Source organism: Pelophylax lessonae, assembly GCF_965119305.1.
Source record: "Pelophylax lessonae genome assembly, chromosome: 4".
Classification (NCBI taxonomy): domain Eukaryota; kingdom Metazoa; phylum Chordata; class Amphibia; order Anura; family Ranidae; genus Pelophylax; species Pelophylax lessonae.
This window is the reverse complement of record NC_138771.1, coordinates 303,525,529-303,546,914: the sequence shown is the minus strand read 5'-3', so window position 1 is coordinate 303,546,914 and position 21,386 is coordinate 303,525,529. Positions and strand designations below refer to the sequence as shown.

Here is a 21,386-nt window from a genome sequence, read left to right as displayed (position 1 = left end):
TATATATATATATATATATATATATATATATATATATATATATATATATATATATATATATATATATATATATATTATATATATATATATGCTGTGGGGTAGAGAGGAGAGGTAAAGTAAGGATAATTTGAGGAAGAAAGACACCGATGTGAGATGGAAGAGTAGAAGGAGCATGTTTGTGGATAGAGAGTGGGAATCCGACTTCAAATAAATTAAAATGTCGAATGCTGGCTTGCTTGCCGTCTTTCCAGAGTGAAGCAGAGTTCTTGTTGTATCGTCATACACTTGTGACCGAAACACTCAAGAATGAGACATGGTGTCTGCGCCTCCCCATAGGCTGCTTTAAATTTATACAGGCTGAGTAGGCAAGCATTTGTCAATTGATCAATATAGGATCTGATTTGAGACACATGAATATAGAAGGGGAGATGGACAATACCAGACCAGTCACAGACACAGGCAAGGGCCATAAAAAGTAATAGAGTCTCTTGATCACTCAAGCCAAATGGAGTTGAGAATCAATCAGTTATGTTGTGAATGCATCACCTAAAGTGGCTCTCCCTCCAACGATTGAGGATTGGCGTACACAGGTCAATTTCACTCTGCTTAGAGAGTGGCAGATCTTGCAACAAAGGAGCACCAATCGCAAATTTGATAAATTATGGGAATTATGGATACAGACCCCTGGCCTTGCTCCACTATCCTTAGTGTCCTTATGGATATTTCCATCTTAAAGGGTAAGTCCAGGCAAAACCTAACTAACGCTAAACCTGCTCTGTGCCACATTCTAAACCTAATCTAGCTAACTCTGTAAAAATCGCTGTACTTACCTTTTATGTACCCGATCTTCTGGTCCGGTCTCCAGCGATGGAAGCTGTGTAATGATGGGGAAGTGACGTCACCCATAGACTTACTATGGGGCTTCCGTTGTCGAGTGTCTCTCCTGCATCCGCCTCCACGCTGAAGCTGTCGCCGACAGCTCAGCCTGAGACCGGACTGGATCGGCTGCAGAATAGGAAAGTACAGGGATTTTTGCTTTACAGGGATAGATAGATTAGGTTTAGATTGTGGCACAGAGCAGGTTTAGTATTAGTGAGGTTTTGCCTGGACTTTTCTTTTAACTTTTTGATAGATTTACTTTGTGTCCTGCCATGAGCCTAAAATTTCTTATATGCTATAGTCACCCAAGTTTTATAACCGGTGGGCACGATTCTGACAAAAGAGCACTGTACTTGGTTGAGACAGTGGTAGTTTTCCTTTAAATATTTTTTGGGATGTCTTATTTTATTAGTCTTACTTAACCCCTTTTCTTTTGTAGGAAGTTGGTATAATTTTAGGATATATTGCGCATTATAACTGTCTTCTTTCCATCCCTGAAGTAACTGTATTTTACTGTATAACATTATTTTGACTCTAAGCGCTGCTCATGGTCTAAATTAGGAGGGAATATATGCTACTGTCTTAACGGTGTATTTTGTTGCCGCTTCTATTGTTATTTTATAACTACAAAACCCTTAATAAAAAGCGATATAAAAACAAAAAAATCTCTCCCACCCCAAAAAAAAGCAAATGCTCCTTTGGTCTTGGGAATGGGCAACACAAAGTAATATTTACCTATTTCTGGTCCCACTATCCTCCTCCCTGATGGATTTGGTTTTCATGATCAGTCTGCTGAATCTCTTCTTGCCCATCTCTGACCGATCTTATCGATGTTCCTCTTGACGTCAAGCAAGACCAATGGGCACATCATTCGTATGGGACTTCCTGACTAGATACTCCTGTTCTGTAGTCTGAGATCATCTGAAACAGTGCCTCTGTCTTGTAGTCTCATGAGATTTGGAGTGAGTTTTGGTCATGCCATTACTGTACTATTTTTATCAACATTGTTAAGGCTGCTAGATTACTATAAACACAATGCTTTACAATGTATCTTTTCATTCTTTTATATCAAAGGAATGAATTTCCATCTGTAAGTGAGGGAAGTTTAACCTCTTACTAAGCCTTTTTCTGAAATTTGTTGCTTACAAGTTAAAATCATTTATTTTTTGCTAGAAACTTACTTAGAACCCCCAAACATTGTATATATATTTTTTAGCAGAGACCTAAAGAATAAAATGACGATCGTTGAAATCTTTAATGTCACACTGTATTTGCGCAGAAGTCTTTTAACCACTTAAGCCCCGGAGGATTTTCCTGCTAAAAGACCAGGGGGTATTTTGCGATTCGGCACTGCGTGACTTTAACGGACAATTGCGCGGTCGTGCGACGCTGTACCTAAACGAATTTGACGTCCTTTTTTTCCCACAAACAGAGCTTTCTTTTGGTGGTATTTGATCACCTGTGCGATTTTTTGATCACGCGCTATAAACAAAAAAAGAGCGACAATTTTGCAAAAATAGCAATATTTTTCACATTTTTTTATATGAAATTCCCCCAAAAAAAAATGTAAAAATCAAAATTTTTTAACATTTTTGGCCAATTTGTTTTATCCTACCTATGTTTGGTAAAAAAAAATCGCAAAAAGCGTATTTTGATTGGTTTGCGCAAAAGTTATCGCGTTTACTAAAAGGGAAAGATTTTTGTCATTTTTGTTGTTTTTTTTTTTAACGCGTAATGGCGGCGATCTGCGATTTTTTTGCGGTACTGCGACATTGCGGCGGACAGATCGGACCCTTGACTGACATTTTTGACACTTTTGGGGTTACCAGTGACATTTCTACAGTAATCAGTGCTATACATATGCACTGTTACTGTAAAAATACACTGGCAGTGAAGGGGTTAACTTTATTTGGGAGGGAGGGGCTGTGTGTGTCCCTAGGGGCGTGATTCTTACTGTGATTGGCTGTGGCTCTAGCTGTAAGGACACTGATCAACGGATCTACATACTAGATCCGAGTAATCAGTGTCTTTACAGCGATGAGAATGACAGGCAGCTTGTTTACACAAGCTGCCTGACATTCTCCCTCTTCCCCCGACGATCGCCGAGTGGCCGGCGGACATCGGGTCCGCTGGTCACACGCGCGGGGGGGGTGCGTGACCGCGCGGGAGCGCGCCTCCGCGGGCGCGCGCTCGCTCCCCAGACCCTCCCAGGCTAGTGACGTTAATTAACGTCACTCTGCCTGGCAGGGGCTGACCGCCGCAGTAAATCTACTTGCGGCGGTCGGCAAGCAGTTAAACACAGTTTTTTTGGGAGAAAATGCACTTTAATAAATTTTAAAAAACTAAACCGTAAAGTTAGCCCAATTTTTTTGAATAATGTAAAGGATGATGTTACGCCGAGAATCATGAGAGAATTGTGATCTTTATCGTAAGCAAAAACATTGTGATTCTTATTTTATCCAGAATCATGCAGCTCTACTTCACATTGAGACAAAGCAAGGCATAAGAAGCCAGTAATGGGGGAAAGTAATGGCTGCATGGAAACCACAGAAAATACCAATGACTAGTCCTTTTAAGGACAAGTTCACTTAAAAAATACATAAATATATGCACATTTTTTTCCGGTAAAAAAACCTGTGCATTTATTTATTTAGAAGGAGCCTGCGGAGCATTGTACCCGCGACCAACAGGTCACGGGTGCAATGTCCAGCTCCTGCAGACTCTTTAGAATAGCTATCTGCTCATACCTCATATGGGCAGGAAGATCAATGAACTACGAGGACGCTCACCAGCACTCTCGCAGCACATTGAAAACTACAAGCCGACAGCTACAACGGCTGATGATACTTATAGGCATTCATTCACTTGGAAACTGTGAATGAATGGTGCATCCGTGTAGGCGTAGCCCTGCATGGCCACACTGTTTTAAAATAGTGAAAGCGGGTGTGAGGAGAAGATCCAGGAGGGCAACAGGAGATAGAGGCTGCAGATGCTGGAATATGTCCCACCCTAAAAAGACAGGTGGAACATGTTCCAAAAGTGAACTTGCTTTTTTTTGTTGGCAGAACTTATACAGTTCAGGTCCTCTTTAACTTTGAACTCATAGAATTCAAAAACTTTGTAAAAAAAAAAAAATGCAGGCATTCTATGTCTAGTGAGGTGCATGGCACTTCAAGAACTTATTTTAAATAACACCCGACAGGTTTATTGTGGTCCAAGAAAACAGCTCCCAGAGCTCTAATGCTGGACATATTGGTCTCAGCTCCTTCAAGTGTAGAGTACATGTAGCTGCTTTGCCTCCAAGTAAAAAATGTGAATTTTGATTTAAAAGCAAAAATTACAGTATTACATTTTGCCATTTAATTCAATTCTACCTTGAATTAAAGCAAAAAAAAAAAAAAAAATCAATAAGATGTTAAATGCACTTACCTGAAATCTGCAAGAAGCAATAGCTACAAAATCGTTTCCACCATAGGCAATTAGTGACCCTGGACTTTCAGAGTCAAAGGGATTAAACTCCACCACATGTACATAGTCTTCACAGTCCACTGTGTAGGTGGCACCTCTCGTGGCGTCTTGTTTCATCCTCTGGAATTAGCCTTCTGTTTTTACCTAAACTGAACATGTAAAGTAAGTTTAACTGCAATTACTAAATAAGCACGAATTTGCTACTTTGCTCCAGTAGTAACAGTTTAATTGTAGAAACAATTTAGAGCCCATTCACATTAGCGCGACTTGTCAGCCTGGCAAGTCGCGCTCGGTCGCGGTCCATTGATTAGCACAGGACCCATTCTAATAGGAGCGACACAAGTCGCTCCGACTTAGAAAAAGGGTCCTGTACTACTTTGGGGCGACCTGGAGGCGACTTGCATATACTTCCATTATGTGAAGTCTCTGCAAGTCGTGGTGCACGCGACTTCACAGGTCGCCCCCCAAAGTCGTGTCGCGCTAGTCTGAATGGGCTCTAACTCTGTGCTGTGCTAACATCATAAAAGGCTAAATAAAGTTTATTTTTATTTATTTATAATTTCTGTAACCCCCCCACACTCTGATTCTATCTCTATTTACTTTTAAAGAAAATAAATGCACACATTTTTACAGTAAAAAAAGTATATTTATAATTTTTTCCTGCAGGAGCCTGGAAAGCATTGCACCCGTGATCAGCAGTGCATGTCCGGCTTCTGCAGAAAAGGCCTGCAGCTTGCAGCCCAGATCTCCGATACTAGCGTCCCTTGAAGGCATGCGTTGGCACAAAACACATCAGGCCTACAAGCTGACGTCACGTCGCCGTTCCTAGTCTCAGAGATGGCAGCTATTGGAGTAAGTGCACTATTGTTCTTGACATGTAATTAGCATCTGGATGCGTTTTTCTTAATTTTATTGTTCTTGCAAAGTTAGTTTTCAAATACTACACTATATCCAGCCCTTCCTGATGTTTCTGGCTCCATGCAGTGAGCAATCTCTTTCCCCATACAGTGTTGCTGTGATTCAGACTCCCCCTAGTGGTGCAGAGTGGAAACTGTGATGAGAAGACAACAGATGGATGAATGGATGGAGCTGTAATATCCATAAGACAGCCTTTTTTAACCAGGGTGGTACCTTCTGGGTTATTCAGGAGTGCCTGAGAACCCACAAAGCAAGGTCCATAAAGACATGGATGAGCGAGTCTGGGGTGGAGGAACTTGACTGGCCTCCACAGAGTCCTGACCTCAACCCAATAGAACACCTTTGGGGTGAATTTGAGCAGAGATTGTGAGCCAGGCCTTCTCGTCCAACTTTAGTGCCTGACCTCACAAATGCACTTTTGGAAGAATAGTCAAACATTCCATTAGACACACTCCAAAATCTTGTGGACAGCTTTCCCAGAAGCGTTGTGTAACGAGACCCTTGCTCGCTCACTTCCGCTCTCCCGACACTCCTCTGCTACTAGTGAGTCAGCTTGCAGATCGCAACGTCTGATGGTTTCGCTCATCCAAGGCTCCGGGATCCGAACTACAGCTATGTGCCGTTCGGAATCCATTAGAACAAACACCAGGCAGGTTGTATGCAAGTTCAAACAGGAAGACGTTTATTGGAAGTACACAACACACTTTTATACAGAATTTGGAACATGCCGCCCCCAACAACCGCTTTCTTATTGGTCAATTGTAAAGTACATGTAGTCCTCCTTCAGGTCCTCCTTAGCCATGCAAATGAGGACTTGAAAATGAGTCAGCAGGGATTGGTCCGATAGCTTGATTAGAAGGACTGTTATGTGTAATGAGACAGAAGCCCCAGGGGGCAATCAATGTACACAATAGCCAGACACAAAACAATGGAGCCATCTGGAGCCTTAAAGCGGTAGTAGCCCGCTTTTTGACACTTTTACCTACAGGTAAGCCTATAATAAGGCTTACATGTAGGTAAAATGTAGGTGCAGTGCATGCAGCCGCTCACACGAGCGGCGCATGCGCTCTGAAGGTCTGGGGGGACCTCCAGCATGCGCGGGAGTGACGTCATCGCGGCTCCGGCCAATCACAGCGCCGGAGCCGCCGAACCCGGAAGAGACGCCGAGGGATCATGGCGGCGCCCGCAGCGATGTCCGGGGGTCCGTGTCGGGGCTTCGTTCTAAGGTAATACATAATGAGCTAGTATGCGATGCATACTAGCTCATTATGCCTTTGTCTTGCAGGTTTTTTTTTTGGTTTTCGGGTGTACAACCGCTTTAAGACAGGGCGGAAGACCCCTCACTGTGTAACAGATTTCAAGGAGGAACACTTCCGCATTCCAAGGTTCATGACAATACTTCCCCTGGGAAACAGTCCAACAGCCACAGTGGGACCTAGAGCTGCACGATTAACCGTATGAAAATCGCGATCTCGATTCACCCCCCCTGACGATCTAAACCTGACATATTCTCGATTCTTTGCATAGCTGAGGGAGCAGAGAAAACAGCTGTGGAAAACTCCCAGTAACTATAAACAAAATGATTACATTGTATCTTTCCTCCCGCAAACGCCTATCAGCATTAAGTCTCCCAGTAACTATAAACAAAATGATTACATTGTATCTTTTCCTTCCCTCTGCCAGGGAGAAAGGAGGTTTAACCTCTTAAAGACTAGACCTTTTTATGAAACTTGTTGCTTGCAAGTTTAAAATCATTTTTTTTGCTAGAAAAGTACTTAGAACCCCCAAACATTTTATATATTTTTTTAGCAGAGACCCTACAGAATAAAATGGCGATTGTTGTAATATTTTATGTCACACTGTATTTGCGCAGCAGTCTTTCAAACGCAATTAATAAACTTTAATGAATAAAAAAAAAAACGTAACAGTAAAGTTATCCCAATTTTTTTTGTTACACAGAGAATCGTGAGAGAATCGTGATCTTTATTCCAAGCTAAAAAATCGTGATTCTCATTTTGGCCAGAATCGTGCAGCTCTAGTGGGACCCCGAACGGGTCAACTCGAGGATGTTGGAAAAGTAGTCTTAAGGTTCCAGGTCTGAAGTATCTTCTGGCCCATAGTCTGTCGGTAGGAGGCACGCGCACAGTCCCTGCGCACACACAGTGACAGTGGGTTCTGTCACACGTTGAATCTGTTATAGCTGCAAAGAGTGGGCCAACTTAATATTGAACCCTACGGACTAAGACTGGGATGCTATTAAATTTCATGTGGGTGTAAAGGTAGGTGTCTCAATACTTCTGACAATATAGTGTATCATCATTGCATCTGCCTCACATAGAATCCATCCAGCCATGCTTTTGGTGGACAGCCAAAAATAGCAGGGAACCAGTGGGTCAGTTCTTATCCAAGAGGACTATACTAGAAGGTTTGAAAGCATTTCACTGATGTTACTAGCTTTTTTCAAGGTTGTCGGTAGTATGAGGGGCAGAGCTAAAACGATTTACTTCAGGTTATTTTTAACAAGTAAACTGTAGAAGTGAGTCACCAACATTTTTGATCATTTATTTATCTCTAAAAATTACAATACAACCCCACTTCCTAGTTCTTGGCTACCCAGAATGCCGATCGAAATCTCACTCATGCGCTGTAGATTGCGATCAACAATCAGAGTAGTGGCCGGCCGTTCCTATGGCATCCTGGGATTGATGACGCTCACCTCCCAGGACGCAATGCAAAGGAGGAAGTGACGTCAGGGGCCGCACAAGGAGGAAGAGGAAGGAAGGTAAGTTTATTTTCATTAAAAACAAGGTAAGCGGGAAAAAAAAATATTAATTATCCATTTCTTTTTCAGGTTTTTTTTTTTTTTTAAGCTAACGGATGGTGCAAAGTTCATTTTTAGGGTGGAACTCCGCTTTAAGGGACTTTCCTCAGATACCAAGCCGACAATTTCAGCCTCTGAACTTTTGGTAACTGGACCGCCCCCTGAGCCAGCAGATCCTTCCTCACTGGCAACATAAGAGGAGGAAAACAACAAGAGAAGGGCGCACCGACCTTGTGCATTACCACTAAAAAAGTTTATTAAAATCAAAGAAGGTAGCGTAAAATATACTCACAAACATAGGATATGTACAAGCATGTAGGAAATGGGGACTGCTCGCTTCCAGGACACTTCTCTACTGCTAGATAGCGTGATGGCATCCTAACAACCTTGTATGGCTTACGCGTTTCAAGTGAGGACCCTCTTCCTCAGAGCCAGAGTGGCAACTTTGGCTCTGAGGAAGAGGGTCCTCCCTTGAAACGCGTAAGCCATACAAGGTTGTGAGGATGCCATCACGCTATCCAGCAGTAGAGAAGTGTCCTGGAATCGAGCAGTCCCCATTTCCTACATGCTTGTACATATCCTGTTTGTCAGTATATTGTACGATACCTTCTTTGATTTTGATAAACTTTTTTAGTGGTAATGCACAAGGTCGGTGCGCCCTTCTCTTGTTGTTTTCTTGTAGTGCTTTTTGGATACCATTGGTCCTGAGGAGGGCAGCAAGACCACTCCATTTGTGCCTAAAAAACCACCTAGATCATTTACCTTTCTGCACTCCCCTCGAGTGCAGGAGAGATACTGTTTTTTGGAACATAAGAGCAGGCTCTGACCCCAGACGCAGGAGAGCTGAAAACCAAGGCCTTTTTGGCCAATATGGGACCACCAGGATCAAAGTGGTGCTCTCCTGAGCAAACTTTCTTAGGACTAGGTGAACAAGTTTGAATGGGGGAAAAGCACAGCACAGGTGAAATGTCCATTTCTGTGCCAGGGCGTCTATACCTTTGGCCCCCCCGTACTTTTCCAACGAGAAGTATATTGGAACCTTGCTGGCAAACAAATCCACGTCTGGAAGGCCCCACCTCTGAGTCACTAGCTAGAAGATGAGATGTCCTTGTTCAGAGACCACTCCAATTCGTGCACCGGATGGAGACTTAAAATGTTTGCCAGACCATTGTCCACTCCCCTGAGGTGGGCTGCGGAAATCGAATTCAGGTTTGCTTCCGCCCAAACAAAAATGGCGCCATCAGCCGCATTAAGGAAGGGCAATGTGTTCCTCCTTGTCTGTTTGACATATGTCACTGCCACCACGCTGTCCGAGAGGACTTGCACATGGTGACCACTCAGATCTTTGGCGAATGCCCTCAGAGCTTCCGATATCGCCTGTAACCCCCTCCAATTGGCCGAGCTTAGGGATTCTGTCCTGGGCCACTTTCGTTTCCCAATGGGCTCCCATCCCCAAGCACTAGCATCCGTAATAATACGAACGGTCACCAGGAAGGACCACGGAAGACCTTTCAAAAGGTTCTCCTCGCTTCTCCCCCTTCAAAGCGTTTGCTTTGTCTTCTGGGAAAGGCAAATGTTTTCGTCCAATGACTGTTGCTTCCCGTCCCAAACATTTAAGATGTTGGTTTGGAGACACCTGAAGTAGGCCATTGTCCAAGGAACCGCTGGAATCGTTGCCACTAAGAGCCCCAGGCTCGACATGGCTGTCCTGATGGACAGTGCTAGATTGCTTTGAAAGGAAACAGCTGTAGCTTTTACTTTTTCTGCCGTGAGAAAAACCTTCTGCGCCAGAGTCTACTTTGTACCCCAGAAATCACAGGTCTTGTGTTGGGATCAGGTTTGATTTCTCTCAATGTATTAACCAACCTAGCTCTTCTGGAAACAGAATAGCCATCCACAGGTCCTTCTGTAATTGGGGCAAAGAGTGGGCGAAAAATAAAAGGTCGTCTAAATATGGGATGACTGAGATCCCTTTTAGTCTCAGGGGGGGCCAGTGCCTCTGCAAGGACTTTCGTAAATATTCTGGGGGAAGAGGATAGCCCTCTCTCCCTCTCAACCAGCCCTTTAGGTTAATCCACCACTGTGATTCCTACCTGAGCCAGGCCGGCACCACTGCCACTTGGTACTGCTGGCTCCAAGGCTCCCCCATCCTCCTGTATCATTGCGCAGTTGCACTAGTGCAAGAGCAGGACCGTCAGCTTCAAGCGGATGGCATTTCCAATAAACCACCAGGGTTCCGGGGTCCTCGCCGCTGCAAACTCAGACCCGGAAGTGATGCGCCGGAAGCCCTGCCTTCGTTCTGCGTTTCTAAGGCCGCAACTCAAGGCCTACGCATGCGCCCCCCACCCGGATCTATCAGAAACCATCTGAACCAGCAAAGAGATGGCTCCTCTGCCGGGAGAGCCATGCAGCAGATGATCAACCCTCCATGCGCTGAAAGGAGGAAAAGCGTCGGTGACAGTTTCATCGGCCTTGCCAGGGCCCTCTCTGCTGATACAGGTACCAGACCAAAGCTCCACACCTGCTCCTCCAGTGGAGGAAACACAAAATGACTGGGGAAGTGGGATGGTTACCACCCTTTATTCACCTGATGGTTTGTGTTTCCTGTCTTCGGATCAGGAGCCTGTCTCTCCTATGCTGTCCTGGACAGACGACTGGAGAAAAATTACTTTTTTACAATAGAAACTAAGAAAAACTTTTTTTCCCCCAAAAGTTTTTTTTTTTTTGTTTTAGCAGAAAAAAAAAACCCAGCGGTGACTAAATACCACTAAAAGAAAGCTCCATTTCATACCTCCCAACTTTCTGAGATGGGAACGAGGGACACCTATTAGCAAGAGTATGTATGACACCCTCTGCCATGCCCCCTTAAGAGAATTATATACAAAAAAAAAGGGGGTGGGGGGGTAGTTAAACTAAAAAATGCTCTTATTTTTATTTTTTACCACTACTATTAGGGAAAGACCAATATTGTTTTTTTCTGGGCCGATACCGATATTTTGGTCACAACGTATCGGTATAGGCCGATATTTTGTACATTTAAAGTTTTGAAAAATAAAGACAATTTTTGACACAAAACTGGTATTGAACATGTTAATTTTTGTTTAATGCTTAATGGCTGGCTGGATGGCACCCTGTGGTGGGTGGTTAGCTGGCACCCTGTGGTGGGTGGCTGGCTGGTACAGGGCCTGTGGGTGGATGGCTGGTACAGGGCCTGTGGGCGGCTGGCTGTCTGGCACCCTGTCTGTGGGCAGCTGGCACCCTGTGGTGGGTGGGTGGCTGGCACAGGGGCTGTGGGTGGCTGGCTAGTACAAGGCCTGTGGGTGGCTGGCTGGTACAGTGCCTGTGGGTGGCAGGTACAGGGCCTGTGGGTGACTGGCTGGCTCGTTGGTACAGTGCCTGCGGCTGGCTGGCTGTTTCAGGGCCTGTGGATGTGGGTGTACGGCTGTGATACACTCCCGCGAGACTAGTCCCGACTCCAGACGATGCTGTCCAAGGCGAGGGAGGCGGCCTAAGAAGGCAGAATAAAGTCACAAAAATATCAGCCAGTTCCAGGGCCGAAACCGATATATCGGGGAAAGTGCATATCGGCCCCCGATATATTGGCCTTGCCGATAATCGGTCTATCCCTAACTACTATTCCTTCTTATTAGCTTTTGAAGTTTACAAATGCAGCAATTTAGAAATTGGATGAAACGTTTAGCACTGGGAAACACTTTGCAAGATAAAAAGTGCATTTTATATACAACTATATAGATCAGACCAAAATGAGGGCAGGACAGTGGTATAGTGGCTAGCACTTTCACCTAGCAGCAAGAGGGTTGCTGGTTCGAATCCTAACCAGGACACTACCTGCCTGGAGTTTACATGTTCTCCCTGTGCCTGCGTGGGTTTCCTCCAGGTACTCCGGTTTCCTCCCACACTCCAAAGACATGCTGGTAGGTTAATTGGAACCTGTATTAAAAAATTGGCCCTACTGTGTATGTATGCGAGTTAGGGACCTTAGTTTTTAAGCTCTTTGAGGGCAGGGACTGATGTGAATGCACAATGTATATGTAAAGCGCTGCGTAATTTGACAGTGCTATATAAGTACCTGAAATAATAATACTAATGATGAGGGACAAATGAGGAAAGAGGTACTTTGTTCCAAATCAGGGACAGTCCTTCGAAATCAGGGACAGTTGGGAGCTATGCTATTTGTGTGAAGAAAATTATATATATAAAAAAAAACACATTTGTGTACAGTGTTGCCGCGTGACCGCGCAGTTGTCATTCAAAGTGTGACAGCGCTGAAAGCTGAAAATTGGCCTGGGCAGAAGGGGTGCAAGTGCCTGGTATTGAAGTAGTTTATAAGCATTGCCCTGACACAGTACCACATGTTGCGCTGTAAAAGAAAGGCTTGATCTATTTTCTTTTTTCCTACCACACTAGGATGACCCATTCCCATTCCCATAGACTTTTTACAGGTCCCTGCATTTGCATGCGTTGAAGAAAATATTTGATGGGATCTTTATGCAAAACAGATCAATGCTCCTGCTATGAATTAACCCCAAACCTATCAGAAGCACTGCGGTCCGTGCATGTCTTGTGCAGTGCACAGCAGTCATTCCCGTACAATTACTGTCACCCGCCAACACACACTATGTACATACCGCTCCCGCCAGCAGATTCGTAGCTCTGTCCTTAATCACGCCTCTAGAGGGCTTCTGCTTCCGGGTATTAGGTCGAACCCGCTGATTGACTAGAGAGCAGGTCACGTGATCAGCATTTAAATTGTTCAAAATATAGAGTGTAGACTAGAGCGGAGGTGCAGAGCCGTTGTGTTGGATGCTTGGTAGCAGATCGGGCAATTGTAGAAGTAGCAGAGTACGAGTGAGTATAGAATGCACTGATTGCCTCTGTTCTGCACACTGGGAGCTGATACTATCGTTTTATCATTAACATCATAACTGAATGATGTGTACTTGGTATATGTTGTCTGTTCTTCCCTGTTCAGCCAGTGCTGGCTTTGTGGGCTTTTTTAAATGTCCTTGGAGCTTCCACACCGTTACTTGTAATTGTGCTTTATCAATACTATGTAGGTGTTTGGGGTTCGTTTTATTCCTGGTTTAAATGTTGTATGTCAGCAAGGAGTTGTGTGGATCAGCCTTTTTCAACCAGGGTGTCTTGAGATTTCTTCAGGGGTGCCTTGTCAAAATGCCTAAAAAATTGCCCCAAAATTGTAGAGTACAGTAGTTACACAAAGCCGCAGGCTTTCATTGAACACCATTAATTTACAACCTTCTAGCTGACAACTTCCTAATGACCAATGACATCAGTTGATACGAAAGATGTCAGTTGCCTGTATATCACCCTTGCTGCTCTCCATCAGCTTTGGCATCTCCTTAGCTAAGTGATGGAGAAAAACTGAGGGAGAAGAGAAACATTGGAATACTAGTCAGTACCAGTTTGGAAAAGTGTATTTGCTTTTGAAGAATAAATCGCCTTTAACGTTGGGTCTCCTATGTGTATTTATGTTGCTGCATTATGTAAAACTATCAGAATCGTTTTTATATTTTAGAATGGGGTGCACCGTGATTGGCCATAAATTTAAAGGGTGCCTTGACTTAAAAAAAAGGTTGAGAAACACTAGTCTGGATTATTTGTTTTATCAGCATGCAAATAAGGCTCGGTTCACACTACGTCGCTCCGACTTAGGGGGCGACCTGTGAAGTCACGTGCAGCGCGACTTTGGCACGACTTGCACAGACTTCATAAAATGAATGTCTAGGCAAGTCGCCCCGAAGTAGTACAGGACCCTTTTTCTAAGTCGGAGCGACCAAGTCGCTCCTATCGGAACGACTCCTGTACCGCACAATGGGAGCGTGACGGACCGCGACCTGTCAGGCTGACAAGTTGCGGTCCAAGTCGGATCAGTGTGAACCGACACTAACAGCTTGTGACAGACCCCGCGTATGTCCGCCATAAAAGCTTCCCTTGCCTGGTACCAGCATGATCCAAGATCCCTTAGCCAACCCAGTCACTTGTCGAGCCATCAGTGTAGGGTGGTAAGATGCATAAAGCTGGATACACACTATACAACTTTTGTTGTTTGATTTCCTTTAGATCAGCATTTCCCAATTGGTGTTCTGCGGCAGATTGCCACATCCAAGATGGCTCCCGCCCGCTGTTACCGAACGGTCGGAAACAGCAGCAGAGATCACACAACGGCGATCTAGATCGCCTAAGCGGGCTCTAAACCCGTCCCTAGTCCTGCCTTTGTGTACACCCAGTTGTGGGGGATGATCAGACAGGAGGGGGGAGGCGCTGAATAGAGAGCTGATCATCAGCCCTGACTGCCATCCCTTTTTCCTGAGAAAGGAGGAGATGGCAGCGCTCAGCCTGTCCAAGAAGAACTCCTCCAGGAATGCCTTGGTGGAGAGCAAGAACCTAATCACTGTGTGCAGGTGAGACCGACCAATCGCAATGCCGCCTCTCAACGGCTCAGCTCAGTCAGGGCAGTGGTAGCTGCTCACCGATTGGTTGCTGCCAGCTACTGAGCTTTGTTATGGTTGCTGAAAAGGAATGTCACCCGTGTAATAAGGTTGTGATGGATGCTGCCATATCCTTACTCCTAGCTATGCCTAGCGCTGAATATTTCTTTGGGGTTTAGGAATGGCTGCTTCTATCAGAGCCTTTTAACACAGGTGTATTGCTGGGTGATGGCCCCTTGAAGAAATGGGGCATACAACTTTGTACAGGCTGAGCTCCATATCATTGTGGGGGATGGGAGGGGGCCATGTGTGCGACAACTATGTTCCAGCATTCATAAGTCTTCATTGGTGACTGGTGATCACTGGAGGGTTATTTCACTGGTCTTGTGAAATCAGTGTATACCCGGGGGGGAGGTTCAGGGTTCTGAACATGGATCACTATGGGGGTGTCAGGTGTACAGATTTCACTCTGCTCATTGAAAGATCTGTGCCGCGCGACTCTACGGCACACTTTTTTTTTTTTTTGCTGGGACTACAACAGGTAAAAAAAAAAATCCTGAAACCATCTCAGCCTTGTGTGGGTGCAATACCTCCATAAGTGAAAATGAGATGAGAATCAGATTGAAATTGAAAATATAATACTCCCTCCAACTTATGTCTAGTGAGAAATAAATGCATAGATAAGAACTCTAAATAAAACTGAAGATAAAATAATATAAAACTGAAGATAAACCTAATATAATGTGCTAACCAATGAAAGTCAGTACACCTGTCCCAAGAGGGGCAAATACACCAAAAAGCATGTGCAAAATATTGATGCATATATAAAGAATTGTCCAAAGTCACTCATTATAAAACTCTGCAGGAAAAGTGCTCTATACATTTCCACAGTCTTCATGTTTCATATATGGAGATCACCCAATCCTGTATAAACCACCACTACCAGTGATAAAGGGGGCACAATATTTCCTTTCCACCATACATAATTCTTCTGACACTGCTTGTAACAAAACTGAGTACCTATAGCAGAGAAAGGGAATATTATCCCCTGGGACTGCCCATGGGTGTAGCCAGATTCTTTTTCAGCCTAGTGATCTACTCCTGTAGGGGGCAGTATAACCCAATGGTCAAGAAGATAAGGAGCTATGTCAGTCAATGAACATCAGAGAAATGCATTTTACGGTAAGTCAAAAATCTCATTTATATATTTGTTTATTTTTTTTCAGGTTGAGATATGGCTAATCATCAGAAGAGCGTGTTTGACTTGATTAAATGTTTCAGGCAGCAGTGTTCCCTTCTGTGCGAAAGTGAGAGGACCACCATATGCAGTGCAGATGACATGCTGCTTATGTGCCAGTTAGCAGTGGCAGAAGTGAACAAAAAGGTAAGCAAAGCATGTGGCTGAAAAAATGTATGCTGTAGACCTCTATTGCTCAATGAGTAAACCTACTGCTTTATCTGGACCTGTTGCAGTGCCTTTTGCTAACACTGAATCCTCATTAGAACATTTTTCAAATAACTGTTGTCTAAACCAACTAACTACCCCTTAACATTGTTATTGTGCAAGACCACAAATCAAACTCGGCTACTTATGTGTTAGGTTTTAAAGTGATTATAAAGTCTTTTAACCACTTAAGGACCGCCCACCACAGTTTTACTGTGGCAGGCAGCCTCTCCTGCGCGAACCAACGTAGCCCTACGTCGGTCGCGCGCCTGCTGCTGGGGGGGGGCAAGCGCGCACCGTTGGTGGCGTGCTCTCTCCCCCACTCAGCAGCGGGGACCCTGATGCACTGGGCCGGCGGCTCCGATTGCCGCCGGCCACCCGTGATTGTTCCCCGCTGAAAGAGGACGGTCAGCTATTGTAAACACAGCTGACCGTTCTCTCTGGAATGATCAGAGCGCCTTTAATCCTTCTATATAGGATCACCAGCTCTCTGTGATAATTTCAAAAGCCCCCCCCCCCCCCCCCCCACAGTTAGAAACACTCCCCTAGGCTGACCTTTAACCCCTTGATCACCCACTGTGTTAACTCCTTCCCTGCCAGTGTCATTATTACAGTAACCGTGCATATTTTTTAGCACAGATTACTGTAGTCATGTCACTGGTTCCCCAAAGTATAAAAAGGTTCAGTTTAGGGGTCTGATCTGTCCGCCCTAATGTCACAATCCCGCTAAAAATCGTTGATAGCCGCCATTAAAACTCTGCACGATTTTGATGCAATTTGATGGCTCAAATCGCACCGCTCAGACATCACATGTGATCACAGGAATGCGATTCCTGTGCGGATCACCTGCGTTCCATACGCACCAGTGTGAACCTAGGTTTAAGGATTGGTAAGCTTTATAATCTGTAAGTATTCTATTTCTTTTGGGGTTTAATGCCACTCTGTATTGTGTTCTATATAATTTTATTTTTTTCTCCCAACTTAGAATGGGAAAGAATTTACAGCTTCCCTTAGTGACGTGCTGCTTATGTGGAAACACTTGATTAAAGATAAACTTGGCTTTATTCGTGATGGCACAGTAGCTCCTGGGAACTATGATGATGTCCAAAATGCCTATAACCTATTATTGAAAAATAGCAATATACTGGATCTAATTGATATAAATGGAAAATTGAGTAGTACTCCAGAAGCAAGCAACCTTTCTTCTGTAAGTATCAAAAAGACCGTATGTAAGTACTTTTCTTAATGTTTGCTGTTCTATTTCTGTCCTTGTGTCTTTGTCCTTGTGTGCTTCTCTATTTCCCTTAAAGCCAAACTCCTAGGAGAATTGAAAACCAACATTTGATGTGCACAAGTTCAGCTTTAACTGTATAGATAACCTAATATTAATATTATGTTTTTTTTTTTTTCTTAAAAGTGAGGACCAAATGCTGAATGGTGATGCTGTCCTCTAACCACTAGGAAGCATTTCTAAAAATGGACTGTTGGGAGGGAAAAACTACTACCAGAACTTGCACTGTAGCCATTCTAAATGTCACCCCCAGGGCATATACTGAGAAACAAATACACCTGCCCTTCAGTGCATTTATTGGCTGAAAATTTGTGTTTGTCGGTGTGGTGTGTTTTTTTTTTTTTTTTTTTTTTGTCGGAGTCCAGTAAATGACCATTTCAAAGTGGGCTGCCCTAATGCAACATATGAAGGGGAAAAAAAATGTGCCTTCGTGAGCAGTAGCCTGTAGGAAAGCAGTGGTGTATTTTTCACTGAATATGCATACAGTATATACAGTTATTGAAAAGTTTGCCTGACTTCATCCCTTTTTTTTTTTTTTTTTTTTTTTTTTCTTTCTTTTTTTCTCCAATTGCCTTTCAGGACAGCACCTGGAGAGAGCGCAGCTCCACCCACTTTAACAGGAAACACTGCAAGTTTAAAAGCTCCACCTCTTCCACCATGCCTCAGTTTTTGTGTTTCCTCCTCCATGGGGAGACACTGCATGGAACCAGTGTGTGGGGCTGTGCTCTCTCCAGGTGGAGCAGGGTGGACTTACCCCTTTTTTCGTTTATTTTGTTTGAGACCATCCCAGCACCCCTCCCTGACGACAAAGGGGTTGTTCTGGAGCGGCCGCCTTTTCGAGCTCAGGGGAGCAGAGCTTCGCCGGAGGGTCTCGCCTGTGCGCCGGGGGTCCGCTTGTGGGGCTGGTAGGCAGCTCAGGCGGATGTTTCTCTTCCGTATATCGGTCCCTGGTCCCGGCTGTCGGGGGACGTCAGACTCGGTATGCGGGACTTCCGGGGGGGCGTGGTGGCTTTGGTTCCAGCCACTAGCAGCGCAGAAGGCGACAGCAGGTCAAGAGTCTGCTTCCGCTTCCGGTCTCCAGGGGGGGACGCGGGAAGCGGACATTTTAAAAACCATACACGCGGGGAGGATCTGCCCAGCTTGCTGCAGGCTCTGCGATGGAGGACAGAACCTCAGCGTCGGTGGAAGCAGGCGCCGTCAGCACCGGCCCAGCCCAGGTAAGAGGTACAGGGGTGCCTCTTTTCTATACTATTGGGCTTATAGGTTGTTTGGTTGTTCCTCCTTTGGAGCCTGCCCTGCAGTTGAAGGTATATGTCCTTAGGCTTGCAGGATTGCGCGTATTGTTTGGGGGGCTGTTTGTATTTTGATCAGCATGACTAGTTAGTTATCTGACAGGTGGTTTCTGGTGTGTTTTCTCTTAGGTTAAAGCCAGGGCTTCAGCAACTTCAAGAAAGTGCCCTTCTTGCAAAAATCCTCTTAAGCCACTTTGCAGAACATGTATAGCTGATTTGTTAAAAGAAGAAACAGCCCAGCAGAGTAGTGATCTGTTTTCATCTGTTCAAGAGCTTAAGGATACTTTAATTTCTGTCCGTTCCCTATTGGCTAGGGGATCCGCCTCCCAGACAGATTCCCAGACAAAAGCACAGCAAAATGTATGGGCAATTTCTCAAGCATCCACCTCTTAAGTCAGCCGAAGCTTATGACACAGAGGAAGAATGGGCTAGTACTTTACTCTCCCTCAGAGATTCTGAGGAGGAAGAAGAGGAAGTGACCAGAACGTCCAGATATAAATTAGCTTTAGAAGAAGTGGATGAACTCCTTAAAGCGGTATATACTACCTTGGAAATTCCGGAAGAAAAAGTACAGATGTCAGTACACGACAAAATGTACCAGGGTTTAGATCAAACCAAACATAGGGTTTTGCCGGTCCACAAGGTTCTTACGGATTCAATCAAAAGTGAATGGAAGGATCCTGAGAGGGCCCCCTTTTTCTCCAAATCCCTAAAGAGAAGATTTCCTTTTGAGGATGATGTAGCACATCCCTGGAATAAGAAGCCCAAAGTGGATGCTGCTTTTTCCCAGGTTTCACTCCGAACAGATCTGGTGTTTGAAGACATGGGGATTCTGAAGGATGCTATGGACAAAAGGGCAGACTCCCTCCTTAAGGCTTGAGATTCCTCTACATCCAGCCTTAGACTGGCCATGGCTTCCACAGTGGTAGCCAGAAACTTAGAATGCTGGTTAGATCAGCTCAGGGGGCATGTGGAGGCTGGAACGGCTAGAAAAGACCTTCTTGAATCCTTTCCACTGCTCATTAAGGCCGTTAAATATATTGCTGATGCCTCAGCCGAATCAATTAGAATGGCAGCAAGGTCGTCGGCTCTGGGGAATTCAGCCAGGCGTGCGATTTGGCTGAAAACTTGGACGGGTGACTCGGCCTCTAAGGCCAGACTCTGTGGTTTACTGTTTTCAGGAGACCTGCTCTTTGGTCCGGATTTGGAAACTATCCTGGATAGAACGGCGGATAGGAAAAAGGCTTTTCCTTCCAAGAAGAAACCACCACCAAAGAAAAATTTTCGTCCTTTTCAGCAAACCCAGAAAACTAGAGATCAGGACCAGAGAACAAAGTGGTCCTCACAGAGGAAGAGGTGGTATTCTGTTTAAACCACCTGAGCAGTCTACAAAAACCAAGTGACATTCCTCTCCCGGTGGGGGGGAGAGATTGTTAAGGTTTCTCCCACAGTGGGAAGAAGTATCCTCAAGCCTTTTCGTAAAGAACATTGTGGCGCAGGGGTACAGTCTTGAATTCTCAAGAACCCCTCCAAGCAGGTTTTGGATGACTCCACTTCCAAGAGACCAGGAAAGGGCCTCTGCAATGATATCTCTGTTAAGAGTTGATTTCTCAAGAGGTCATCACCCAAGTTCCCAGGGGTCAGGAAGGTCAGGGGTTCTATTCACACATTTTTCTGGTGAAAAAGCCTTCGGGCAAGTATCGGTTGATTCTAAATCTAAATATCTTAAACGAATCAATCAGATACAAGCATTTCAGGATGGACACCATTTATTCTGTAACCAAACTTCTGTCCCCAGGATGCTTCATGGCTCTGGTGGATTTAAGAGACGCCTATCTGCATGTCCCGATAAACCTGTCCTGTCAGAAATTTCTGAGAATGGCGGTCAATCTGGGGGATTCGGTCTGGCATCTTCAGTTCAGGGCCCTTCCCTTCGGTCTTTCCTCCTCCCCAAGGATATTCACCAAGGTGATGGCAGAAGCCCTGCAGCCTCTGAGACTGAGGGGGATCTCCATCGTTCCATACTTGGACGATCTCCTGATTTTTGCAGATTCCAACAGTCAGTGCTTGACGCACATTCAAGAAACAAGATTCCATCTAGAGAGCCTGGGGTGGCTGCTGAATCTGGAGAAGTCCAATCTAGTTCCTTCCCAAAGGATAATGTTTTTGGGGTACACTTTAGACTCGGTTCTTCAAAGGGTTTTTCTACCTCAAGAGAAGGTCTTAAAGGTACAGGCTGCAGTCGCTCACATGCAGACCAATGCCCAGGTGTCGGTCCGATCCGCTATGGCGGCTCTGGGCCTACTCACCGCTTCCATTCCAGCGGTTCAGTGGGCGAAGTTCCATTCCCGTCTCTTTCAGAGGGATATCCTACAAAGTTGGTCACATCTGGAACCTCTGGAAAAATCCATCAAAATTTCCGAAAAAGCAAAAAGAGCTCTCTGGTGGTGGAGAGATACCAGGAATCTGGAGAAGGGTCTGATGTGGTCCTTTCCCCGGAACAAACGTCTGACCACAGACTCCAGCGCCTGGGGATGGGGAGCCCATCTAGATGGTCGGACAGTACAGGGGACCTGGTCCAAACTGGAATCCAGAAGGTTATCCAACTGGAGAGAGTTGAAGGCTATATTTCTGGGTCTTCAGGAGTTTCAGGAAATGATCAGGGGTCAACATGTACAGATCCTTTCGGACAACATAACAGCAGTGACTTATGTTACAAAACAAGGGGGAACAAGGAGCAGAACTCTGTTTTGGCGATGCAGCTGCTTTCCTGGGTAGAACAAAATGTGGCCTCCCTAACAGC

The 21,386-nt window shown here is 44.9% G+C and overlaps 2 protein-coding genes across 4 annotated transcripts in view; one reads left to right on the top strand and one right to left on the bottom strand.

The window, feature by feature from the left end:
* PARPBP (PARP1 binding protein) overlaps positions 1–21,386 on the top strand; it is a 169,611-nt gene that overhangs the window by 99,465 nt on the left and 48,760 nt on the right. Inside the window, exons 1-3 of one of the 2 annotated variants that reach the window (XM_082256499.1) lie at positions 5,134–5,199; positions 15,783–15,940; positions 16,986–17,207. In XM_082256499.1, the coding sequence (XP_082112625.1) occupies positions 15,791–15,940; positions 16,986–17,207 (372 nt within the window). In that variant the 5' untranslated portion in view covers positions 5,134–5,199; positions 15,783–15,790. Of the gene's footprint in view, positions 1–5,133; positions 5,200–15,782; positions 15,941–16,985; positions 17,208–21,386 lie in introns of those variants that run through there. The other variant, XM_082256500.1, reaches the window with a different exon arrangement.
* NUP37 (nucleoporin 37) overlaps positions 1–21,386 on the bottom strand; it is a 153,454-nt gene that overhangs the window by 107,276 nt on the left and 24,792 nt on the right. Inside the window, exons 1-2 of one of the 2 annotated variants that reach the window (XM_082256501.1) lie at positions 12,725–12,790; positions 4,309–4,481 (exon numbers count right to left, since the gene is read on the bottom strand). In XM_082256501.1, coding sequence (XP_082112627.1) covers positions 4,309–4,464 — 156 coding nt within the window. In that variant the 5' untranslated portion in view covers positions 4,465–4,481; positions 12,725–12,790. Of the gene's footprint in view, positions 1–4,308; positions 4,482–12,724; positions 12,791–21,386 lie in introns of those variants that run through there. The other variant, XM_082256502.1, reaches the window with a different exon arrangement.